Raw genomic sequence first — 25810 nt, forward strand, 5'->3', positions numbered from 1 at the left:
AAGTAGGAATGGGGTACTGAGGTTGTATGTTCAGCCATGAACTCATTGAATGGTGGTGCAGGCTCGAAGGGCCAAATGGCCTACTCCTGCACCTATTTTCTATGTTTCTATGTTTCTATGCGCTGATGCTCTCAGTCGGCTACCATTGCCCACCACCGGGGTGGAAATGGCACAGCCTGCAGACTTGTTCATGGTGATGAATGTATTCGAGAATGAGAAGTCACATGTTACGGCCCGTCAGATCAGGACTTGGACCAGCCAGGATCCTTTACTGACCCTGGTAAAAAAACTGGGTCCTCCATGGGAGCTGGTCCAGTGTCCCAGCAGAGATGCAGGAAGAGATTAAGCAGTTCCACAGGCACAAAGACAGAATGTCCTTACAGGCAGACTGTCTTTTGTGGGGTAATCACGTGGTCTTGACCAAGAAAGGTAGAGAAACGTTCATACGAGACCTACACAGCACTCATCCAGGCATTGTAATGATGAAAGCCATAGCCAGATCCCATGTGTGGTGGCCCGGCATCGACTCAGATTTAGAGTCATGCGTGCGCCAGTGCAACACCTGCTCTCAACTGAGCAATGCACCCAGAGAGGCACCGCTAAGTTTGTGGTCGTGGCCCTCCAAACCATGGTCTAGGATCCACGTTGACTATGCGGGCCCATTTCTAGGTAAAATGTTCTTGGTTGTTGTGGATGCTTATTCAAAATGGATTGAATGTGTAATAATGTCTGTAAGCACGTCCACCGCCACCATCAAGAGCCTACGAGCCATGTTTGCCAAACACGGTCTGCCTGATGTCCTAGTCAGCGACAGTGAGCCGTGTTTCACCAGTGCTGAATTCAAGGAATTCATGACCCGCAATGGGATCAAGCACGTCACATCTGCCCCGTTCAAGCCCGCATCCAACGGCCAGGCAGAACAGGCAGTTCAAACCATGAAGCAAAGCTTGAAACGCGTGTCAGAAGACTCCCTGCAGACCCGACTGTCCAGAGTCCTGCTCAGCTACCGCACAGACCCCACTCGCTCACCGGGGTTCCCCCAGCTGAGCTGCTCATGAAAAGAGCGCTCAAAACAAGGCTCTCTCTTGTCCACCCTGACCTCCATGATCACGTCGAGGGCAGGCGGCATCAACAAAGCATGTACCATGATCGCGCAAGTTTGTCACGCAATATTGAGGTCAATGACCCTGTGTTTGTACTCAATTATGGACATGGTCCCAAATGGCTCGCTGGCAGGATCATAGCCAAAGAAGGGAGTAGGGTGTTTCAGGTCAAATTGACCAATGGACTAACGTGCAGAAAGCATTTGGACCAAACCAAATTGCGGTTCACTAACAGCTACGAGCAACCAGAAGAGGACACCACCAACTTTGACCCTTCAACACACACATAAGTGACAACAGGCATCACGGTTGACCACGAAGCAGAACTCATCATCCCCGGCAGCCCGGCAAGGCCAGCTGCCCAGCAGCCCAGTGAAGAACCAACCAACTCACTCACACCTGCATTTGTACCGAGACGATCAACAAGGGAGCGAAGAGACCCAGATCGTCTCACCCTGTAAATAAGTGTACTATTGACTTTTACGAGGGAGTGATGTTATGTATTTAATCCTTGGCAACCTGTATCACACCACCACCAGAGGGCCTACCTGTTGGAGTCCCAAGGGATCCCAGCATCCCTTGGGAGCATGCCCCCCACGCTGTATCTGCACTCTGGAGTCTAATTAAAGGAGCTAAGGTCACACTTACTCATTGCATACAGTACATCCTTTATTATGAGCGTAACACCCACCTTTTTGTATAAAAGAACCTCAAGTATGTTTATGGTGTAGGAATAATATTCCACTGGGATTTATGGACCGAAGCGATAAAGGGCCAAATAATTTAAACACAACAGATTAGTAAATGAAATTACTGTTTTATTTCATAAACAATAGAACATACAACCTGTTCCTTTGAGAGTTCTGTGTCAAGGCAGTGGTGTGATCAGTTCCGTGGCGCTTGAGCTCTTTTTTTCTTGGACCTCCTCCGAGATGGGTCTAATGTCTTCTCCACCGACCATAGTGTTGAGAGTCCAGATAAGGGCCTTTTTATATCTTTCTGATACAGGCAGCATCAATTGATTGACAAATCTAGTTGCAAATTGCTTTTGTAAGTTGTGCAAAGTCCCTTTGTAATGTATGCAACAACCTGTTTATCCAGGCCAGACATTGTCTCCAGAGGTCTGAAATTGCATGGTTATCTAGGTCCCAGACATTGGCCTGGATTTAGTGGTAAAGATAATGGTGAGGCTATCAGTGTGTGAACATGGAAGGTGTGTAGTTGCGGTACTTATGAAGTTAGGATTTGTCCATTCCAGTCTAATTGAATTTTTAACAGTGTGACAAGTCTAAATTACTGTCAAACAACATCTCTGGCACTTAAAATTAACTTTTAAAAATGTGGAGTCTCTTTCCTTCAGATTTTAATTATTGTTGGAGATTTAAAAAATGTAAAACATTTAAATTCATTTTTTTTTTACTTTTTCTTTCTGTCTCTTTTATCTCACTTTCTTAATCTCTTCTTTAATTCCCTCTCTTTTTTTGCTTTCTTTACATGATTTGACATTGAATTAACTATTCTAACTTACACTTCCTGGTTCAGACTCTGCATGTCTCAGTAAGGATTCTTCAATCTGATTGGTTAAGTACACACAGGTGCCAGTTCCCCTTAAAGGACACTGCGCTGTTTTAGATTTCTAATCACTGTCAGTTTAAGTGCAAAAGGCCATAGAGAGTCTGTGGGCAAGTGTAAGTGTAATGAACGGCGTTCGTTTGCCGCTGACTGAGCTATTGTGTCTCCGGTAGTCTAGTTGCAACGTTCTTGAGCAAAGTCATTTTGCAACAATGGCCACAGGTCCATCAATGTCCCATACATTGTGGAGGTAATTTTAACCCTCAAAAGAGGTGGGATTGTGTCGGGTGGGTGGTTAAAATTAAAAAATCTGAAACAGGACCATAATCCACTTTGAACCCACCCACTTCCGGTTTTAACGGAGGCGGGATAGGGTGCATGACCAATCCGCTCTCAGGTGGCGGCTCGGTCATAGAAACCTTTTAAGGATGCCTCGGGAAACCTAGCAGGTAAAAGATGCAAGAAAGGCTGGATCCATAATTTAAGTGCCTTTATAGCACCGCTTGTGGGCCAGGAGGAGCAGGAGTGTCTCCTCCTGGCCCAACAAGCTACCCTGTTACACCCCCGTGATTTATCTGCTCCCCCTCCCCTACCACAATCGTAACCCCAGGCCACCACCCCCACCCCACCATGATCTCTTTCCCTCCCCACCAACAATGATCTCGTTCCCCTGACCACCATCTTGCTCCTGCTGACCACCATCTTGCTCCCACCTGACCACCATCTCTGACTGTCATCTCCCCTCTACAACAATTACCTCCCCAACCACAATCTCTCCCTACCTACTCCTCCACTGTGTCCTTCAGGCTGCAGGCTTTCCCAGTCTGGCTGGAAACCTGAAGGAAAAACTTAAAAGACTTTCCGGAAACTTGTAGTACTGGGTTTCCCATCCATAATCTTCCGCCCTCCCCACCCCTCCCTCCCCACCCCGCTTTGAACGCGCAGCCCCGCAACTATCGGGGTTTGTGACTCTGGTGATGTTTGTGGTCACAATATGTTGCTCCAGTAAATGCAGTCTGAGTCACATGGTTCCCAAGAAATGTTGACCTGCCAAGAAATGTTGACAAATTTCCCATCATTGTTAAATAGACGCCAGTGAGACTGTGCTCAAAGATTTGACACAGATGATATGATTAAAGTAGTGAAATTAATTGACCACTGTATATGTGCAAATCTGGTTCTTGAACAATTATTTACTAACTATATTAACTTTAATAGGACAGAATAAACTCAGGCAAGCATTGGTTTATTTATGAAATGCATTGCTGGAAACAGACGCCTTGATGTTTGAGTACTTTTTGGGTGGGGAGGGGAGGGAAGGGGAATGAAGTGTTGATCCATTACACAAAATCCAGGTCCACTTTAGCACCTGCCCAATTTTTCTTCAGAATTTTCTGCAATGGTGCAATCATACCAACTAACACCACACAAGGAGACCACTTGGCATTGCCACCCCACTTCATCATGGTCTCCCTCTAAAAATCTAACCCATCCATTCCTTACACTAATTCAATCACTCTCACTCAACATTCTCTTCTCTTTCCCTCCTTGCAGGAAAAGAGAGCCCACAATAAGAGGAAGCTAACTGGAGGTGGCCCTTCATCAGCAGAGGAGGTTGCCTTGGAAGTGTCTGGAGTTGCGGAGCAGCTAGAGGTGGGAGACAGAGAGAGGGGTCATCTCAGCAACCTGGTGACAGAATTACATCTCATACAGCCACATCATACAGCAGTCACTAACATGGGGACTGATGTCAGCAGCCATTGAAAGTTCATTATGTGCATAATGGTACCTGTTCCCATTCTTGATATGACATATCTAAGTCATCTCTTTGCTCTCCCATAGGTCCATCATGAGCGCCCCCCCCCCCCACCCCTGCCAGCTGTCCAGGAGGAAGAGCACGCCGACTCTTCAGAGGAGCTTCCAGCTTCTGAGATTGCAGCATTACCAGACATAAGCGCACCCAACACCAGCGCAGATACGTACACCTCGGTGGGTGGAACTTGAGATAGAGTAGTGTCTCACAACTCACAAGTGAGCAAGTGATAGAGACAGGGACAGCTGTGGAGACTCCTTGCCAGAGGGAGCAGGATGCTCCCAGCTCTGGCCTATCTATGGCAAATGGATGGCTATAGAGAATAAATGGCTGATGCTCATAGACTTCTTCTCTAGGAGGGATGTCAACGTAGACATGGGTCCTCATGGCCCCACTGCTATGCAGCAAGGTGCTCTCCAGTTCTTTGCTAGCAGCAAAGTGCGGGTGGCCCATGAGAGGGATGATAGTGAGAGAGGACATGAAAGTGGGGCCTCTCAAAGCGCTCACACTCCCCCCACCCCCGCCCCCGAGTCAGAGCCCCAGATGACTCCTCGGATCGCATAGTCGCAGAAGGACCATACTTTGGCAGGGTCATCACAGGCTCCAATCCCCAGAAAATGTCTGCCAAAAGTGTCTAAGCAGTTGCAACAGGGAAGTGAGCAAGCTGCCTCTAGCTCTGCTTAAGCCACAGGGGTAGCATCTCGTAGAAGTACGCATAGGAGAAAGATGAAACACAAGTAGGTGCACAAGGGTAGCAATTTGAGCGTTTCAATAAATGTTTCTGTAAAGTTTCCGTTTCTGTGATGTCATGCATAAATATATTTATTTTCACCACTTTCATGGACAAATTTGTGTGCAAGTTTGGAAGTGGCTTAATGAGTTGGAGTGAAGGGTGAGACATAACATTACCTCCTGCAATGATGGTCCGTGTGAAAGAAATGGCTTGGTCATTGTAGGGATGCTTTATGGTGTTGCTGTGGGGTGGTGCGAACCTGGTGCATCATGTGTTTAGCCACACGGGTGTAAGTTAAGTAAATCTGGCTATCATGAGGCCATCCCTGACCTCTCGGGCAGCATTGTGCTCAGATGCTGGTGGGATCTGGACCACAGGTTCTTCTTGCTCCTCCTCCTCTGAAGAGGCTGTATGCTCAGAGTCTTGCTCCTCATGCAGCGCTAATCCTCACTACTGTGCTGTGTTGTGCAGGGCACAGCAGACTACGATGCTCCTGGCTGGTGCGTACTGAAGGGTTCCTGTAGATCTGTCAAGCCAATGGAAGCGCATTTTGAGCATGCTTATTGTCTGCTTTATGACACATCTGGTGGAAATGTAGCTTTCATTATAATCTCTCAATACTCAAGGGTGTAATGAGCTATGTATTCAGTGGCAGCCCTTGTCTCCAAGCAGCCAGCTGGAAAGTGTTGGAGGAGTGAAGAACTGTGGGAGGGTGGACTGGCGCAGGATGAAAGAGTCATGGCAGTTGGCAGATAATTTGGCGCACTATGATTGCAGACAAGTTGCACATTGAGGGAGTCTTGTGTTTGACAAAGGCAATTATATCAACTTTGTCACTGATGAAGACAGTGTTACTCTGGCTGGCTTTCCATGGGTGCAGGGCATCATTGACTGCACCCATGGAAAGCCAGCCAGAGTGGCAAAGGCCAGTGCCCACTCAGTAATACTAGCTTCATCAGTGACAAAGTTGATATAATTGCCTGACTTGCCAAACAGGGCATCGGTGACCTGTGTGATGCATCTGTGGGTGGCCGACTGCGAGATGCCACAAATGTCTGCTGCAGTTCACTGGAGGAAGCCTGAGGCGAAGAAGTTGAAGGTGTGTCCACCCGCTCCTCTGGGCTGCAGTTCTTGCTCCAGCAATCTGCAAATGTCTGCAACAACCTGGCTCGATAGCCTGAGTCTCCTTTGGCACTGCTTTACCGTCATGTTGAAGAAGCCCATCCTCTGCCTTATACCCTGTGTTGGGGCTATCACCTCTGGCACGGTGCAGCCCTGTGCTGATGCCCTCTGAAGGTTGTTGGTGTTGTTGTTGTGCCTGGTGTGGCTGGTGTTGGGACTCATCATGGTCCGATTCTGAGGACCAAAGTGAGACAGTATAAATGGCACCCATTCTAATGTAATGGATAGCAGGTCAAGTAGAGATGACAGAAGCTTTTTGTCAGTGGTGTGATCGGTTCTATCAATGAAGTGACAGTGGATCCTGACTTCGCTGGAACACTTTCAACCCCTAGAAAGCTAAATCTGTGCTGACAATGCACTCAGCAACAGCATCTGCTTTTGGAAAGTCACCAGCTGTCAGGTGGGAGTTTTTATTGTACTTTTCATGCTGTGTACTATTGAGGTGGCTCAATGGCCACTCAAATTCCACCTCAGGTTCACAGACATGGTTCCTAAGCTGTGTGATTCCCTTGCTCATCCATGGAAATTTGAAAGGTAGGGTTAAAAAGATGCTTAAAGGGTCTGACAAGTACCTCATAATGATCCCAATTACCTCAGCTGCCTCTGCCATTCGGGCCACTGCCACACTAGCAAACATGCCCAAGGGAAAGGCACGTGAGGGCGGGATGATGGTGGGTTCCCAAATCGTTCCAAGATTTTTCAAATTTCCCACCCGCCCTGCCTCCAGTCGCACCCACTGAAAATTCCGGCCTAGGAATGACAAAAAGGCTTTGCAAAACCCTTATTTCTCCACCAATTTCATAATTCCTTTTGTAGTTTTGTTCCTGAAACTAGTTTATCACCTGTCTTTCAGTGGGTGCAAATCTTGCTCCCCCACTGCCACCATAAATAAGGATGTTTCCCATTGAGGGTCTCCTTCTATCTTTCCTTGCTGGAAGGAGATGAAGAACAATGGAAAGAGGCCATGCTGGTGAGAATGAAACATTGAAGGATGACATCCACCTATTAATAAAAGAACAACAATTTGCATTTATATAAGCACCTTTAACATAGTAAAACGTCCCAAGGTGCTTCACAGGAGTGTTATCAAGTAAAATTTGACACTGAGAAGATGAGATATTAGGATAGTTGACCAAAAGATGGTCAAAGAAGTAGGTTTTAAGGAACTTCTTAAAGGAGGAAAGAGAGGTAGAGAAGCGTAGAGATTGAGGGAGGGAGTTCCAGAGCTTAGGGCCTTGGTAGCTGAAGGCAAGGCCGCCAATGCTGGAGCGATTAAAATCGGGGATGGTTAAGATGCCAGAATTGACAGAGCGCAGAGGCCTCGGGTGGGTGTGGGGGGCGGGAGTGGGGGGGGGGGGGGTAGTTTAGGGCTGGAAGAGATTACAGCGATAGGGAGGGTGAGGACATGGAGGGATTTGAAAACCAGGATGCGAATGTTAAAATCTAGGCATTGCTTAACCAGGAATCAATGTAGGTCAGTGAGCATAGGGGAGATGGGTGAGCGGGACTTGGTGCAAGTTAGGACATGGGCAGCAGAGTTTTGGATGACCTCAAGTTTGCAGAGGGTAGAATTGGGGAGGCAGGCCAGGAGTGCGTTGAAATAGTCAAGTCTATCTGCAGTTACTCAAGGAGCAGTATAAACAACCTGAACAGTTTGCAGAGAATGTTCTCTTACTCACTGCAAGCCACCTTCACATCACACTTATACAGGAACCTTTTCTTGCCTACCACATCTGGCAACTTCATGAATACCTCTTCCCAATTTACATTACTAACATCTCATCAACTGAACCTTCACAGTGCACTGAAAATCGCATCGTTCCCATTCATTCCATCAGATGAAATTAACTTTCAAACGTTGTAAAAAACAATGTCTGCATGCACAACAAATTTAGCGCAACCAAAATTTTAATGTCATCTGCTTTTAAGTGAGCACCTTCTAGTTTTGTTACACTGCTTCTTCTTGATGCCAGTGCATGATATGTGACTTTTTAAACCTAATCTCATGCTTCTAATATATGCTACCTGAGTGACAAATATGTATTAGATGGCTGGCTTCTGTGGTAGTAGAGAAGCCTCTTAGAATAAGATGGCCCTCATTTCAATGCAGCTAAGATCCGAGATGGACTAACTACAAGCTGCTCCTCTTATGCTGAAGTATGCACAACCAAGCCCTGCTTCCTTTCTACCACAAAGTACAAAAATCTAAACACATTCACATACCACTAGTACTAGACACTGGCTCTGCATGACCTCTGATCTGTGGGAAAGCAGACCCACTGGTATGAATGAGATTAGTGAAGCCCTAGTGAAAGAAAGAACTTGCATTTATATTGCATTTTTCATGACATCCCAAAGTACTTAAAGCCAATGAATTGTCTTTTGAAGTGTAATCACTCTTGTTTCATAGGCAAATTTGGCCGCCAATTTTAAACACAGCAAATACCACAAACAGCAATGAGATACATGGAATAAAAACAGAAAATGCTGGAAATCTCACCAGGTTGTACATGAGATACATGACTAGTTAATCTATTTTTGTAGATGTTGATTGAGGAAAACATTGGCAAGATCAATGGGGGAATTCCTATGCTCTTCTTTAAACAGTTGGACAGAACCTTTATTTATTGTCTCATCTGAAAAATAGCACCTCCAACAATGCAGCACTCCTTTAGTACTGCATAAAGATTCAGCCTAGATTATGTGCTCAAGACCTTGGAGTGGGGCTTAAATTCATGATTGTCTGACTCAAAGGCAAGCATGCTATCATTGGGCAAAGCTCGAGATGCTTGTCTGCAGCCCAGCCCCATTAGTTTTAAGGCCATAAGAGATGGTCTCTCCAATTTGGTGTCCTGGAACACGAGAGCAGTAGACTAAGCATCCAATTATAGGTTGTCTTTAGGGCCTTTGTCAAATGGACATACTAACAATGATGCATAGGAAAAGACACATTGGTCCATCCAGCCTGTCTCACACAACTGCGATGCCGTGTGCATCACAATACATACACTTCCCACCCCACCCGAAAACCAGGTAATCTCCTGGGAGAGGCAAAAAAATCAGATAAAACCCAAGCCAATTAAGGAAAATAACCTGGAAAATTACTCTCCAACCTCCTAGGTGATTGAAACGAGTTCAGGAGACCACTCTGGCTCTGATTAATGTTATACAGTACGAGGTAATTTCCACCCAGCCACGGAGAGGTGTAATGATGTGATTGAAGGGACACTGCCAGGTAATGGGGGCAGTAAAGGGCATCTATGATAAGCTTTTGAAGTGAAGCACTTTAACATAATGAAGGGAAGGTCATTGTAAGCAGCAGAAGTGCTCACTACAGTGTATATTTGGATGGAATGACTGACGCCTCTTCCCTGCCTGAGCTGGGATGGTCATTAAACATGTTGCAGGATACAGCGGCTGTGTGACCGAAATTTTAAATTAGCACTCACTGCCCTAGCCATCTCCGACCACTTATCTGCTGCAGGTCTCTTTGAGATCATCCTTCTGTTCCTTTCAAAGATGGCCTCCTGCCTGTTTCTTATCTCCTGAAGCAGAACTTCAGCACAAGCACAGAGGGCTCTGTACCATACAGCAGTCCTTTCAGATGTTTTTAAGATGAAGAAAATTCTTTACATGCATGCTTGGTGAGAATTGGGTGAATGTGCTAAACGGAGTGGCTTACTAAACAGAGTGACAACAGAAATTTGGTGCAGAGGGGAAAGGAGCTGCTAAGTAATTTAAACCAAGGGGGCAACAGTAAATAAGCAAATAGATAAATAATCAGAATAATTAATTAAATCTAAGGGAATAACATTTAAATGATCTAAGTAGAAGATATCAACATTAAAGGATTCCGAATTGCATTAAATAAATAAATAATAAGTAGGAGTAAGGGGATACAAAACTAAAAAAATATAGATATTTTTATATTTTATAAAAGTAGACTTTTAAAAATGATGGGTTGTGTGTCATATGGGAACTCCAGGATGCTTCATGTGTCCTGGATAATAATGTGTGCAGGAAGTGCCTCTAGTTGCTTGAACACAAGCTCAGGGTTTCTGAGCTGGAGGAGCAGCTGGAGCCAGTGCAGGCCGTACAGAAGGCTGAGAATTTCCTGGAATGCACCTTCCAGGAGATGGTCTGCCCGCAGGTACATAGAGTTCAGAAGGGTAGTAAGTGGGTGTCCATCCGGCAAGGTAGGAAAAGGTAGTCAGTGCAAGAATCCTCCGGGGGTGTGGCACTCTCGAACCGATTTTCAGTGCTGAATACCGGTGAGGTTGACGACATGTCGGGGGAGTGCAATCTTGAGTGCATCCATAGCACCATGGGACAAATGATTGAACAAGGGGATACAGCAAAATGGTCAATGCTCAGGGGATAGGCAGACATTTCTGCAACCATCAACGTGAGTTTTTCTTTTATTCGATCCTGGGATGTAGGCATCACTGACAACACCAGCCTTTATTGCCCATTCCTGGTTGCTCTTGAGAAGGTGGTGGTGAGCCGCCTATATGAACCGCTGCAATTCGTGTGGTGAAGGTACTCACACAGTGCTATTAGGGAGGGAGTCCCAGGATTTTGACCTGGCGACAATGTAGGAACGGCGATATATTTACAAGTCAGGATGGTGTGTAACTTGGAGGGGAAGTTGCAAGTGATGGTGTTCCCATATGCCTGCTGCCTTTGTCCTTATAGATGGTAGAGGTCGCGGGTTTGGGAGGTGCTGCCTCAGAAGCCTTGGTGTGTTGCTGCAGTGCATCTTGTAGATGGTACACACTGCAGCCAAGATGCGCCTGTGGTGGAGGGAGTGAATGTTTAAGGTAGTGAATGGGGTGTCAATCAAGCAGTCTGCTTTGTCCTGGATGGTGTGGAGCTTCTTGAGTGTTGTTGGAGCAGCACTCATCCAGGCAAGTGGAGAGTATTCCATCACACTCCTGAGTTGTGCCTTGTAGATGGTGGAAAGGCTTTGGGGAGCCAGGAGGTGAGACATTCACCGCAGAATACCCAGCCTCTGACCTAATCTTCTAGCCACAATATTTATGTGGGTGGTCCAGTTAAGTTTCTGGTCAATCGTGACCCCCAGGATGTTGATGGTGGAAGATTCTGCAATGCTAATGCCATTGAATGTCAAGGGGTGATGGTTAGATGCTCTCTTGTTGGAGTTGGTCATTGCCTGGCACTTGTGTGGCACGAATGTTACTTGCCACTTATCAGCCCAAGCCTGAATGTTGTCCAGTTCTTGCTGCACGTCCACATTGGACTGCTTCATTAGTTGGAGAGTGCGAATGGAACTGTAAACTGTGCAATCATCAGCGAACAGACCCACTTCTGACCTTGTGATGGAAGGAAGGTCATTGATGAAGCAGCTGAAGATGGTTGGGCCGAGAACACTGCTCTGAGGAACTCCTGCAGCAATGTCCTGGGGCTGAGATGATTGACCTCCAACAACCACAACCATCTTCCTTTGTGATATGTATGACTCCAGCCAATGGAACATTTTCTCCCTGACTTCAATTTTATAGGGCTCCTTGATGCCACACTCAGTCAAATGCTGCCTTGATATCAAGGGCAGTCATTCTCAGCTCACTTCTGGAATTCAGCTCTTTTGTCCATGTTTGGACCAAGGCTGTGATGAGGTCTGGAGCCGAGTGGTCCTGGCCGAACCCAAACTGATTATTGTTGAGCAGGTTATTGGTGAGTAAGTGTTGCTTAATAGCACTGTCAACGATACCTTGCACATTGCTGATAATTGCGAGTAGACTGACGGGGTGGTAATTGGCCAGAAATTATTCATCCTGCTTTTTGTGGACAGGACATACCTGGGCAGTTTTCCACATTGTCAGATAGATGCCAGTGTTGCAGCTGTATTGGAACAGCTTGGCTAGAGGTGCAGCTAGTTCTGGAGCACAAGTGTTCTGCACGACAACCAGGTTGTTGTCGGGGGCCCATAGCCTTTGCTGTATCAGTGCGCTCAGCCATTTCTTGAGACCACGTGGAATGAATTGAATTGGCTGAAGACTGGCTTGTATGATGGTGGGGACCTCAGAAGGAGGCTGATATGGATCATCCACTCTACACTCTGGCTGAAGATGGTTGCAAACGATTCAGCCTTGTCTTTTGCACTTGCATGCTGGGCTCAAGGATGGGGCATTCATAAAGCCTCCTCCTCCCCTTTAGTTGTTTAATTCCCTGGATTCTGGGGAGGTTCTAGCAGATTGGAAAACTGCAAATGTAACGCCTCTATTTAAAAAAGGAGGCAGACAAAAAGCAGGAAACTATAGACAAGTTAGCCTAACAGCTGTGGTTGGGAAAATGTTGGAGTCCATTATTAAAGAAGCAGAAGCAGGACATTTGGAAAAGCATAATTCGGTCAGGCAGAGTCAGCATGGATTTATGAAGAGGAAGTCATGTTTGACAAATTTGCTGGAATCTTTTGAGGATATAACGAACAGGGTGGATAAAGGGGAACCAGTGGATGTGGTGTATTTGGACTTCCAGAAGGCATTTGGCAACGTGCCACATAAAAGGTTACTGCACAAGGTAAAAGTTCACGGGGTTGGGGGTAATATATGAGCATGGATAGAGGATTGGCTAACGAACAGAAAACAAGAGAGTCGGGAAAAATGGTTCATTCTTGGGTTAGCAATTCTAGTGGGGTGCCGAAGGGATCAATGCTGGGACCCCAACTATTTACAATCTATATTAATGACTTGGATGAAGGGACCAACTGTAATGTAGCCAAGTTTGCTGACGATACAAAGATGGGAGGAAAAGCAATGTGTGAGGAGGACACAAAAAATCTGCAAAAGGGCAGAGACAGGCTAAGTGAGTGGGCAAAAATTTGGCAGATGGAGTATAATGTTGGAAAGTGTGAGGTCATGCACTTTGGCAAAAAAAAACAAAGAGCAAGTTATTTTTTAAATGGAGAAAGATTGCAGTACAGCTGGACCTGGGGGTACTTGTGCATGAAACACAAACGGTTAGTACGCAGGTACAGCAAGTGATCAGGAAGGCCAATGGAATTTTGGCCTTTATTGCAAAGTGGATGGAGTATAAAAGCAGGAAGTCTTGCTACAGGGTATTGGTGAGGCCACACCTGGAATACTGCGTATAGTTTTGGTTTCAATATTTACGAAAGGATATACTTGCTTTGGAGATAGTTCAGAGAAGGTTCACTAAGTTGATTCTGGAGATGAGGGGGTTGACTTATGAGGAAAGGTTGAGTAGGTTGGGCCTCTACTCTTGGAATTCAGAAGAATGAGAGGTGATCTTATCGAAACGTATAAGATTATGAGGGAGCTTGGCAAGGTGGATGCAAAAAGGATGTTTCCACTGATGGGGGAGACTAGAACTAGGGGGCATAATCTTAGAATAAGGGGTCACCTAGTTAAAACTGAGATGAGGTGTAATTTCGTCTCTGAAAGGGTTGTAAATCTGTGGAATTCGCTGCCTCAGAGCACTGTGGAAGCTGGGACATTGAATAAATTTAAGGCAAAGATAGACAGTTTCTTAACTGATAAGGGAATAAGGGGTTATGGGGAGTGGGCAGGGAAGTGGACCTGAGTCCATGATCGGATCAGCCATGATCGTATTAAATGGCGGAGCAGGCTCGAGGGGCCGTATGGCCTACTCCTGCTCCTATTTCTTATAAGAACATAAGAACATAAGAAATAGGACCTCCCCAGAACCCAGGGAACTTTGGTAACTTACAACCAATGATCCAGAGTCTATGGAATGTTGGAAAATGACTGTCAATGCATCCGCTATTTCCAAGGCCACCTCCTTAAGTACTCTGGGATGCAGTCCATCAAGCCCTGGGGATTTATCGGCCTTCAATCCCATCAATTTCCCCAACACAATTTCCTGACTAATAAGGATTTCCCTCAGTTCCTCCTCCTTACTAGACCCTCTGACCCCTTTTATATCCAGATGGTTGTTTGTGTCCTCCTTAGTGAATACTGAACCAAAGTACTTGTTCAATTGGTCTGGCATTTCTTTGTTCCCCGTTATGACTTCCCCTGATTCTGACTGCAGGAGACCTACGTTTGTCTTTACTAACCTTTTTCTCTTTACATATCTATAGAAGCTTTTGCAGTCCGTCTTAATGTTCCCTGCAAGCTTCCTCTCGTACTCTATTTTCCCTGCCCTAATCAAACCCTTTGTCCTCCTCTGCTGAGTTCTAAATTTCTCCCAGTCTCCGGGTTCGCTGCTATTTCTGGCCAATTTATATGCCACTTCCTTGGTTTTAATACTATCCCTGATTTCCCTTGATAGCCACAGTTGAGCCACCTTCCCTTTTTTATTTTTATGCCAGACAGGGATGTACAATTGTTGTAGTTCATCCATGCGGTCTCTAAATGTCTGCCATTGCCCATCCACTGTCAACCCCTTAAGTATCATTCGCCAATCTATCCTAGCCAATTCACGCCTCATACCTTCAAAGTTACCCCTCTTTAAGTTCTGGACCATGGTCTCTGAATTAACTGTTTCATTCGCCATCCTCATGTAGAATTCCACCATATTATGGTCACTCTTCCCCAAGGGGCCTTGCACAACGAGATTGTTAATTAATCCTCTCTCATTACACAACACCCAGTCTAAAATGGCCTCTCCCCTAGTTGGTTCCTCGACATATTGGTCTAGAAAACCATCCCTTATGCACTCCAGGAAATCCTCCACCATCGTACTGCTTCCAGTTTGGTTAGCCCAATCTATATACATATTAAAGTCACCCATGTTAACTGCTGCACCTTTATTGCATGCACCCCTAATTTCCTGTTTGATGCCCTCCCCAACATTACTACTACTGTTTGGAGGTCTGTACACAACTCCAACTAACGTTTTTTGCCCTTTAGTGTTCTGTAGCTCTACCCATATAGATTCCACATCATCCAAGCTAATGTCCTTCCTAACTATTGCATTAAGCTCCTTTTTAACCAGCAATGCTACCCCACCTCCTTTTCTTTTTATTCTATCCTTCCTGAATGTTGAATACCCTTGGATGTTGAGTTCCCAGCCCTGATCATCCTGGAGCCACGTCTCCATAATCCCAATCACATCATATCTGTTAACATCTATTTGCATTCTGCCAGTTCATATGCCCCACACTTCATTCGCCCAGCTGGCAGCTTTTAAAGCTGCTGTAGGTGTCTGAGTCATTCAATAGCAGCGATTTTCTGGCTCCCTCTACAGTGGCTTCCATAGTGCCATTGGAACCACTGCCAGCAGCCCACTAAGAAAATTAGCATAAGGCTGATCCTAGAAAGTTTGCTGGAGTCAGGAGCTGGTCACCAGCACAGATGGATATCCCATCCCAGCACACTTTTAATGGCATGGATGCCAAAGTAGAGCATTCTATCTGTTTATGCAAAAGATCAAATGTAGAGTTAATCATCATTTGCTGCTTCACAGTCCAAGGAGCATGTATTATACCAAAGAAAAATGTGTTCCTATTTGCTAGTGGTCAGTACAAATTTTCCAGATTTTCTGTGCTCTCAGCAACCACATTTCCATAAAAATGATGTTGTTGGAGCTGCCCTCCGATTTACCGGTCCAGCTTCGGTGTTGATTTTGGCGGGGTCCGTGCCGCGATTGTAGCGCCCGGCACTCCGTTTTAGTGTTGGGGCTGGGCTATGGCCACGGCACCCCACATCCCCGGTGGCTTAGTGTAGGCCCCTTAAAAACCCTGCAGAGTTCACAGCATGCCCTCCCCTTTAACAAAACGGATCAGCACTACGCGGAGAAACGCAACGCTTCGACATTCGTCCGGGTAGTGCCCCCGAGCCAGCCCTGACAGTAAGTGGTGCACCCGACATTTCGCTCCTCTTCCTCTCAGAGGCGGTAAGCCCAATTTTGCTTCCGGGGCGGTACTTCTGCGCTAGGGGCAGAATGTCTGGCCTTGCAAATGTTACCGCCTCCAAATGGGACATGACACAATTTTGGCCTGAAAATGTATTCACGATAATTTATGTCTAGGTTCTGTTTCTTATGTATTTTTTCTTTTAGATCTCAGTGAAAGGCTTTAAGTCATTAGGAATTTGCTGCAATAAAATTGAACATCTTGTAATCAACAACATGGCAACTCTTACAAACAGCTGCATTTCAGTAAGTGCAATATTATTAAATCAAGCATATAATGTTAACAGTAATTTAGTAGTTTGCTATTTTTATCAAAATATCAAATAATGCTTTTAAGAAAACAGGTATTTACTTAAAGATATCAGTGAGATGGGTGTGCCTGCTTCTCACACCAATTCTGGGTGCTCTGCAACAACAGATGGCCATTATTAGCCACTTAGTGATGGACAATTTTTAAAGCCGCCAGCTGGCTGGCTAAGGTGAGTGAGGGCACAAGCCCCATGCACATGATGGGATGCTGCTGGACATAAGAACGTAAGAAATAGGAGCAGGTGGAGGCCATTTGGCCCTTCAAGCCTGCTCCACCGTTCAATAAGATCATGACTGATCTGATCTTGGCCTCAACTCCACTTCCCCGCCCTTTCCCCGTAACCCTTGACTCCGCTATCTTTCAAAAATCTGTCTGTCTCCACCTTAAATATATTCAATGATCCAGCCTCCACAGCTGTCTGGGGTAGAGAATTCCAAAGATTCACAACCGTCTGAGAGAAGAAATTTCTCCTCATTTCCGTTTTAAATGGTTGACTCCTTATTCTGAGACTATGCCCCCTAGTTCTAGGTTCCCCCATGAGGGGAAACATCCTCTCTGCATCTACCCTATCAAGCCCCCTCAGAATCTTATACATTTCAATAAGATCACCTCTCATTCTTCTAAACTCCAATGAGTATAGATCCAACCTGCTCAACCTTTCTTCATATGACAACCCTTTTGTCTCAGGAATCAACCTCGTGAACCTTCTCAGAACTTCCTCCAATGCAAGTATATCCTTCCTTAAATAAGGAGACCAAAACTGTACGCAGTACTCCAGGTGTGGTCTCACCAACGTTCTGCACAGTTGTAGCAGGACTTCCCTACTTTTATACTCCATCCCTTTTGCAATAAAGGCCAACATTTCATTTGCTTTCCTAATTACTTGCTGTACCTGCGTGCTAACTTTTTGTGTTTCATGTACAAGGACCTCTAGATACCTCTGTAGCATTTTGTAAGAAATAGGAGCAGAAGTAGGCCATCTGGCCCTTCGAGCCTGCTCCACCGTTCAATAAGATCATGACTAATCTGATCTTGGCCTCAACTCCACTTCCCCACCCTCTCCCCAAAACCCTTGACTCCCTTGTAATCTCTCCCCATTTAAATAATTGTTTTTTTATTTTTCCTACCAAAGTGGATAACCTCAAATTTTCCCACATTATACTTTATCCGTCAAATTTTTGCCCACTCACTTAGCCTATCTATAGCCCTATGCAGATTCTTTGCGTCCTCCTCACAACTTGCTTTCCTACCTACCTTTGTATCATCAACAAATTTGGCTACATTACACTTGGTCCCTTCATCCATGTTATTAATATAGATTATAAGTAGTTGAGGCCCCAGCACTGATCCCTGTTGCAACCCACTAGTTACAGTTTGCCAACCTGAAAATGACCCATTTATCCCGACTCTCTGTTTTCTGTTATTTAGTCAATCCTCTATCCATGCTAATCTATTACCCCCAGCCCCATGAGCTCTTATGTTGTGCAATAACCTTTTATGTTGCACTTTATCGAATGCCTTCTGGAAATCCAAATACACGACATCTACTGGTTCCCCTTTATCCACCCTGCTCGTTACATCCTCAAAGAACTCAAGCAAATTTGTCAAACATGATTACCCTTTCATAAAACCATACTGACTCTGCTTGACTGCATTATGATTTTCTAAATGTCCTGCTACTACTTCTTTAATAATGGACTCCAGCATTTTCCCAATAACAGATGTTAGGCTAACTGGTCTATAGTTTCCTGCTTTCTGTCTCCTTCCTTTCTTAAATAGGGGTGTTACATTTGTGGTTTTCCAATCCACTGGGACCTTTCCAAAATCCAGGGAAGTTTGGTAGATTACAACAAATGCATCCACTATCTCTGCAGCCACTTTTTTAACACTCTAGGATGCAGGCGATCAGGTCCAGGGGATTTGTCCACCTTTAGTCCCATTAGTTTGCCTAGTACTTTTTCTCTAGTGATAGTGGTTGCTTTAAGTCCCCCCCCCACCCCCAATTGCCCCTTGATTATCATTTTTGGGACGCTTTTAGTGTCTTCTACTGTATAGACGATACAAAATATTTGTTCAAAGTCTCTGCCATTTCCCTGTTGCCCCATTATTAATTCCCCATCTCATCTTCTAAGGGACCAATGTTTACTTTAACTACTCTCTTCCTTTTTATATACATGTAGAAGCGCTTACTATCTGTTTTTATATTTCTTGCTAGTTTACTCTCAAACTATCTTCTCTTTATCATTTTTTTAGTCGTCCTTTGCTGGTTTTTAAAATTTTCCAAATCCTCTGTCCTTCCACTATTCTTCACACCATTGTATGCCTTTATTTTCAATTTGATACCATCCTTTACTTCATTAGTTAACCATGGATGATTCATCCTTCTCTTTTAGAGTCTTTTTTTCTCACTGGAATATATCTTTGCTAAGAGTTATGAAATATCTCCTTAAATGTTTTCCACTGCTTATCTACCATCTTGCATTTTAATCTATTTCCCCAGTCCACTTTAGCCAGCTCTGCCTTCAGACCTTTGTAATTGCCTTTATTTAGGATACCAGTTTGAGACCCCCAGCTTTCTCACCCTCCAACTGAATTTGAAATTCTACCATGCTATGATCACTCTTCCCAAGAGGATCCTTCACTATGAGATCATTAATTAATCCAGTCATGACTCACCTCCATACTTTCCCACCGGCTTGTTCTGTAACAGCTGCACTGTGGGGATTGTATGTGTTTGCGTGAACACATTCAGGCACCTGTTTGAAGGGCCCCGCAGACGCTCTGATCACGCGTCAGGAGGATGGCACAGAGACGGGGTGCAAGGGAGAAGAATTGACTCAACCGGCAGGGAGCACTCTTTGCAAAGTGAGTGAGAGCTGTGGGCCCCCTGTGAGGAGGCGGGCCTAGCTGTTGAGAATAATTCACAAGAACTGAATCTATGTCGGTTTTATAAAGAGGAGCAGGCTTGAAATTACCTCCAGTCTCAGAACCTCTGGAAAGTCCCTACAGACCCCCAGGGGTCTGTGGACACCAGTTTAAGAAACACTGAAATAGCCAACTGCGTCACTTTTGCTTTCCAAATTAGCTTATTGGCAGTTGCTTTGTTCTTCTCAGTCTGTCTTATTTATTCAATCAATCAATTCTGTAGCAGGTTAGATTTCGTTATAATGCTGTGTATGTTGCTTATAGGATGCGCATGTAGGACTGTCATCTCCTTTCGTCACCTACGTTGGTTGTCTAATAATATATATGCAAACATCTCTAATTTGGGTATTTATTTGAGACCTTCTCTTAACCCATGGTACAAACACTCACTCTGTTGGCACAGAGGTATTCAGTTAATTGAAGGCGCTAAATACTCATCTTTTGCTAGACCGTCATTACAGAGAACCAGGCCCACTGCATAAACACGAGGTTCATTTGTGGGTGCAAAACTGTTTTTTCTCTGGGTTCCAATGCCAAATGGGCTAAGGCAACAAACCGATTTATATAGCCCCTTTCGCGATCACTGAACGAGGTCAGTCCGAACACCAATCGAAATTGGGCCGCATCCGAATGATTGGGGCGAGTTGACGCTGACTGTTATGCCTCCAGAAGCAGCTCACCCATGTCAACAGAGTCAATTTGGTATCTAGAATCATAGAAATTTACGGCACAGAAGGAGGTCATTTCAGCCCATCGTGTCTGCGCCGCCCAACAAGAGGCTAGGCACTGCTAGCACGAATACGTGACCTCATCTCTATCATCTGGAGGGAAGAGAGCATGCCGGGGGCTCTCAGAGATGTAGTAATCGTGACCATCTTTTAAAAAGTGGACAAGTCTGACTGCGGCAACTACAGAGGAATCTCCCTGCTATCAGCCACTGGGAAAGTCGTCGCTAGAGTCCTCCTCAACAATCTTCTTCCCATGGCCGAGGAGCTCCTCCCGGAGTCACAGTGTGGATTTCGTCCCCTACGGGGCACAATGTACATGGTTTTTGCAGCGCGACAGCTACAGGAAAAATGCAGAGAACAGCGCCAGCCCTTATACATGGCCTTCTTCGACCTTACAAAGGCCTTTGACACTGACAACCGCGAGGGGGTCTGGAGTGTCCTCCTCCATTTCAGATGCCCCCAAAAGTTCATCACCATCCTCCGCCTGCTCCACGACGACATGCAGGCCGTGATCCTTACCAATAGATCCATCACAGACCCAATTCATATCCTGACCGGGGTGGGACCAATACCAACCGGACAGTCTGCACCTGGGCAGGACCGGAACCAATGTCATAGGGGGAGTGTTTGCTAGTGCTATTGGGAAGAGTTAAACTAATATGGCAGGAGGATGGGAACCTATGCAGGGAGACAGAGGGGAATAAAATGGAGACAGAAGCAAAAGATAGAAAGGAGAATAGTAAAAGTGAAGGGCAGAGAGACCCAAGGCAAAAAACAAAAATGGCCACTTTACAGCAGAACTCTAAAGGGTCAAAGTGTGTTAAAAAGACAAGCCTGAAGGCTCTGTGCCTCAATGCGAGGAGTATTCAGAATAAGGTGGACGAATTAACTGCGCAGATAGCAGTTAACGGATATGATGTGATTGGCATCACGGACACATGGCTCCAGGGTGACCAAGGCTGGGAACTCAACATCCAGGGGTATTCAGCATTTAGGAAGGATAGATAGAAAGGAAAAGGAGGTGGTGTGGCGTTGCTAGTTAAAGAGGAAATCAATGCAATTGTAAGGAAGGACATTAGCTTGGATGATGTGGAATTGGTATGGGTGGAGCTACGGAATACCAAAGAGCAGAAAACGCTCGTGGGAGTTGTGTACAGGCCACCAAATAGTAGTAGTGAGGTTGGGGACAGCATCAAACAAGAAATAAGGGATGTGTGCAGTAAAGGTACAGCAGTAATCATGGGCGACTTTAATCTACATATTGATTGGGCTAACCTAACTGATAGCAATGCGATGGAGGAGGATTTCCTGTATTAGGGATGGTTTTCTAGACCAATATGTCGAGGAACCAACCAGAGAGCTGGCCAACTGGGTGATGTGTAATGAGAAGGGACTAATTAGCAATCTTGTGCGAGGCCCCTTGGGGAAGAGTGACCATAATATGGTAGAATTCTTTATTTAAGAAGGAGAGTGACAAAGTTAATTCAGAAACTAGGGTCCTGAACTTAAGGAAAGGTAACTTTGATGGTATGAGGCACAAAATGGCTAGATTAGACTGGCAAATGATACTTAAACGGTTGACGGTGGATAGGCAATGGCAAACCTTTAAAGATTATATGCACGAACTTCAACAATTGTACATCCCTGTCTGGAATAAAAATAAAACGGGGAAGGTGGCTCAACCGTGGCTAACAAGGGAAATTAAGGATCGTGTTAAATCCAAGGAAGAGGCATACAAATTAGCCAGAAAAAGTAGCAAGCCGGAGGACTGGGAGAAATTTAGAATACAGCAGAGGAGGACAAAGGGTTTAAGCGGGGGAAAATAGAGTACGAGAGGAAGCTTGCCGGAAACATAAAAAATGACTGCAAAAGCTTCTATAGATATGTGAAGAGAAAAAGATTAGTAAAGACAAACATAGGTCCCTTACAGTCGGATTCGGGTGAATTTATAATGGGGAACAAAGAAATGGCAGACCAATTGAACAAGTACTTTGGTTCTGTCTTCACAAAGGAAGACACATATAACCTTCCGGTTGTACTAGGGGTCCGAAGGTCTAGTGAGAAGGAGGAACTGAAGGATATCCTTATTAGGCGGGAAATTGTGTTAGGGAAATTGACGGGATTGAAGGCTGATAAATCCCCAGGGCTTGATAGCCTATATCCCAGAGTACTTAAGGAAGTGGCCGTAGAAATAATGGATGCATTAGTGATGATTTTCCAACAATCTATTGACTCTGGATCAATTCCTATGGACTGGAGGGTTGCTAATGTAACGCCACTTTTTTAAAAAGGAGGGAGAGAGAAAACGGGTAATTATAGACCAGTTAGCCTGACATCAGTAGTGGGGAAAATGTTGGAATCAATTATTAAGGATGAAATAGCAGCACATTTGGAAAGCAGTGATAGGATTGGTCCAAGTCAGCATGGATTTATTAAGGTGAAATCATGCTTGACAAATCTTCTGGAGTTTTTTGACGATGTAACTAGCAGAGTGGACAGGGGAGAACCAGTGTATTTGGACATATCAAAAGGCTTTTGACAAGGTCCCACATAAGAGATTGGTGTGCAAAATCAAAGCACATGGTATTGGGGGTAATGTACTGATGTGGGTAGAGAACTGGTTGGCAGACAGGAAGCAGAGAGTCGGGATTAACGGATCCTTTTCAGAATGGCAGGCAGTGATTAGTGGAGTGCCGCAGGGCTCAGTGCTGGGACCTCAGCTCTTTACAATATATATTAATGATTTGGATGATGGAATTGAGTGTAATATCTCCAAGTTTGTAGATGACATTAAACTGGGTGGCGTTGTGAGCTGTGAGGAGGACACTAAGAGGCTGCAGGGTGATTTGGACAGGTTAGACGAGTGGGCAAATACATGGCAGATGTAGTATAATGTGGATAAATGTGAGGTTATCCACTTTGGGGGCAAAAACACGAAGGCAGAATATTATCTGAATGACGGCAGATTAGGAAAAGGGGAGGTGCAGCGAGAGCTGGATGTCATGATTCATCAGTCATTGAAGGTTGGCATGCGGGTACAGCAGGCGGTGAAGAAGGCAAATGGTATGTTGGCCTTCATAGCAAGGGGATTTGAGTATAGGAGCAGGGAAGTCTTACTGCAGTTGTACAGGGCCTTGGTGAGGCCCCACCTGGAATATTGTGTTCAGTTTTGGTCTCCTAATCTGAGGAAGGACATTCTTGCTATTGAAGGAATGCAGCGAAGGTTCACCAGACTGATTCCTGGGACGGCAGGACTGACATATGAGGGGAGACTGGATCGACTGGGCCTGTATTCACTGGAGTTTAGAAGGATGAGAGGGGATCTCATAGAAACATATAAAATTCTGACGGGACTGGACAGGTTAGATGCAGGAAGAATGTTCCTGATATTGGGGAAGTCCAGAACCAGGGGACATAGTCTTAGGATAAGGGGTAAGCCATTTAGGACTGAGCTGAGGAGGAACTTCTGCATTCATAGAGTTGTTAACCTATGGAATTCCCTACCGCAGAGAGTTGTTGATGCCAGTTCATTGGATATATTCAAGAGGGAGTTAGATATGGCCCTTGCCGCTAAAGGGATCAATGGGTATGGAGAGAAAGCAGGAACGGGGTACTGAAGGAATGATCAGCCATGATCTTATTGAATGATGTTGCAGGCTCGAAGGGCTGGATGGCCTACTCCTGCACTTATTTTCTATGTTTCAAACAGGGCTGCATCATCGCTCCAACCCTCTTCTCAATCTTTCTCGTCGCCATGCTCCACCTCACAGTCAACAAGTTCCCCGCTGGAGTGGAACTAAACTACAGAACCAGTGGGAACCTGTTCAACTTGCTCCACCTCCAGCCAGATCCAAGACCACTCCAACCTCTGTCGTCGATCTACAGCATGCGGATGACGCCTGCGTCTGCGTACATACAGAGGCTGAACTCCAGGACATAGTCGACCTATTTACTGAGGTGTATGAAAGCATGGGCCTTACGCTAAACATCCGTAAGACAAAGGTCCTCCACCAGCCTGTCCACACCGCACAGCACTGCCCCCAGTCATCAAGATCCATGGCGCGGCCCTGGACACCATGGACCACTTCCCATATCTCGGGAGCGCCCCATCAATAAGAGCAAGCGTCGACAACGAGATCCAATACCGCCTGAAAAGAGTGTTTGAAGACCAGGCCCTCCAAACTGCCACCAAGCTCATGGTCTACAGGGCAGTAGTAATACCTGCCGTCCTGTATGGCTCAGAGACATGGACCATGTTCAGTAGACACCGCAAATTGCTGGAGAAATATCACCAACGATGTCTCCGCAAGATCCTACAAATCCCCTGGGAGGACAGGCGCACCAACATCAGCATCCTCACTCAGGCTAACGTCCCCAGCATTGAAGCACTGACCACAATTGATCAGCTCCGCATGCCAGACACGAGACTCCCAAAGCAAATGCTTTACTCGGAGCTCCTTCATGGCAAACGAGCCAAAGGTGGGCAGCGGAAACGCTATAAGGACACCCTCAAGGCTTCCCTGATAAAATGCAACATCCCCACTGACACCTGGGAGTCCCTGGCCAAAGACCGCCCTAAGTGGAGGAAGTGCATCCGAGAGGGCGCTGAGCACCTCGAGTCTCAGCGCTGAGAGCATGCAGAAATCAAGCGCAGACAGCGGAAAGAGCGTGCGGCGAACCAGTCCCACCTACCCCTTCCCTCAACGACTATCTGTCCCACCTTTGACAGAGTCTGTGACTCTCGTATTGGACTGTTCAGCCACTAAAGAACTCACTTCAGGAGTGGAAGCAAGTCTTCCTCGATTCCGAGGGACTGCCTATGATGATGATGATGATGATGATGATGATCCAGCCTAATACCACTTTCCAGCTCTTGGTCCATAGCCGTGCAGATTACAGCACTTCAAGTGCACATGCAAGTACTTTTTAAATGTGCTGAAGGATTCTGCCTACCACTCTTTCAGGCAGTGAGTTCCAGATCCCCACAACCTTCTAGGTGAAGAAATTTCTCCTCAAATCCGCACTAAATCTTCAACCAATTACTTTAAATTCATGCCCCCTGGTTGACCCCTTTGCTGAGGGAAATAGGCTCTTTTTATCCACTATATCTAGGCCCCTCATAATTTTATACAAAATGAGGTCTCCCCACAGCCTCCTCTGTTCCAAGGAAAACAAACCCAGTCTATCCCGTCTGTCCTCATAGCTAAGAATCTCCTCTCCCGGCAATATCCTCGTAAATCTCCTCTGCACCCTTTCCAGTGCAATCACATCCTTCCTGTAATGCAGTGACCAGAACTGCATGCAGTACTCCAGTAGTGGCCTAACTAGTGCTTTATACAGTTCTGTCATGTATATACATGCTGTTTGTAGCCACCAGGTGGTGTCATTGTTGGAGGCCACTGAGCAGCACGCATATGGTGCTGCTCTGGTATAAAAGACCAGCCATTTTGTGAGTCAGGCAGTAATAAAGCAGAGCCAAGGGTGTACCTTGTTCAGTTAAACAGTACTCAGTTTGTCCCTTTATTGCATACATAACATTTGGCGATGAGAATACAAGAACCTTTGTTTGCAAAATGAACTTGATTG

The 25810-nt window shown here is 45.5% G+C and overlaps 1 protein-coding gene across 4 annotated transcripts in view; it reads left to right on the forward strand.

Annotated features, from left to right (window-relative positions):
• Positions 1 to 25810, forward strand: part of fbxl13 (F-box and leucine-rich repeat protein 13) — a 491421-nt gene that overhangs the window by 361993 nt on the left and 103618 nt on the right. For 3 of the 4 annotated variants that reach the window (XM_070897338.1, XM_070897341.1, XM_070897340.1), the window contains one exon: positions 16409 to 16507. The exons of the other annotated variant lie outside the window; for it this stretch is intronic. In XM_070897338.1, coding sequence (XP_070753439.1) covers positions 16409 to 16507 — 99 coding nt within the window. The remainder of the gene's footprint in view (positions 1 to 16408; positions 16508 to 25810) is intronic. 4 annotated transcript variants of the gene reach the window in all.

Source organism: Pristiophorus japonicus, chromosome 13, assembly GCF_044704955.1.
Source record: "Pristiophorus japonicus isolate sPriJap1 chromosome 13, sPriJap1.hap1, whole genome shotgun sequence".
Taxonomy (NCBI): domain Eukaryota; kingdom Metazoa; phylum Chordata; class Chondrichthyes; family Pristiophoridae; genus Pristiophorus; species Pristiophorus japonicus.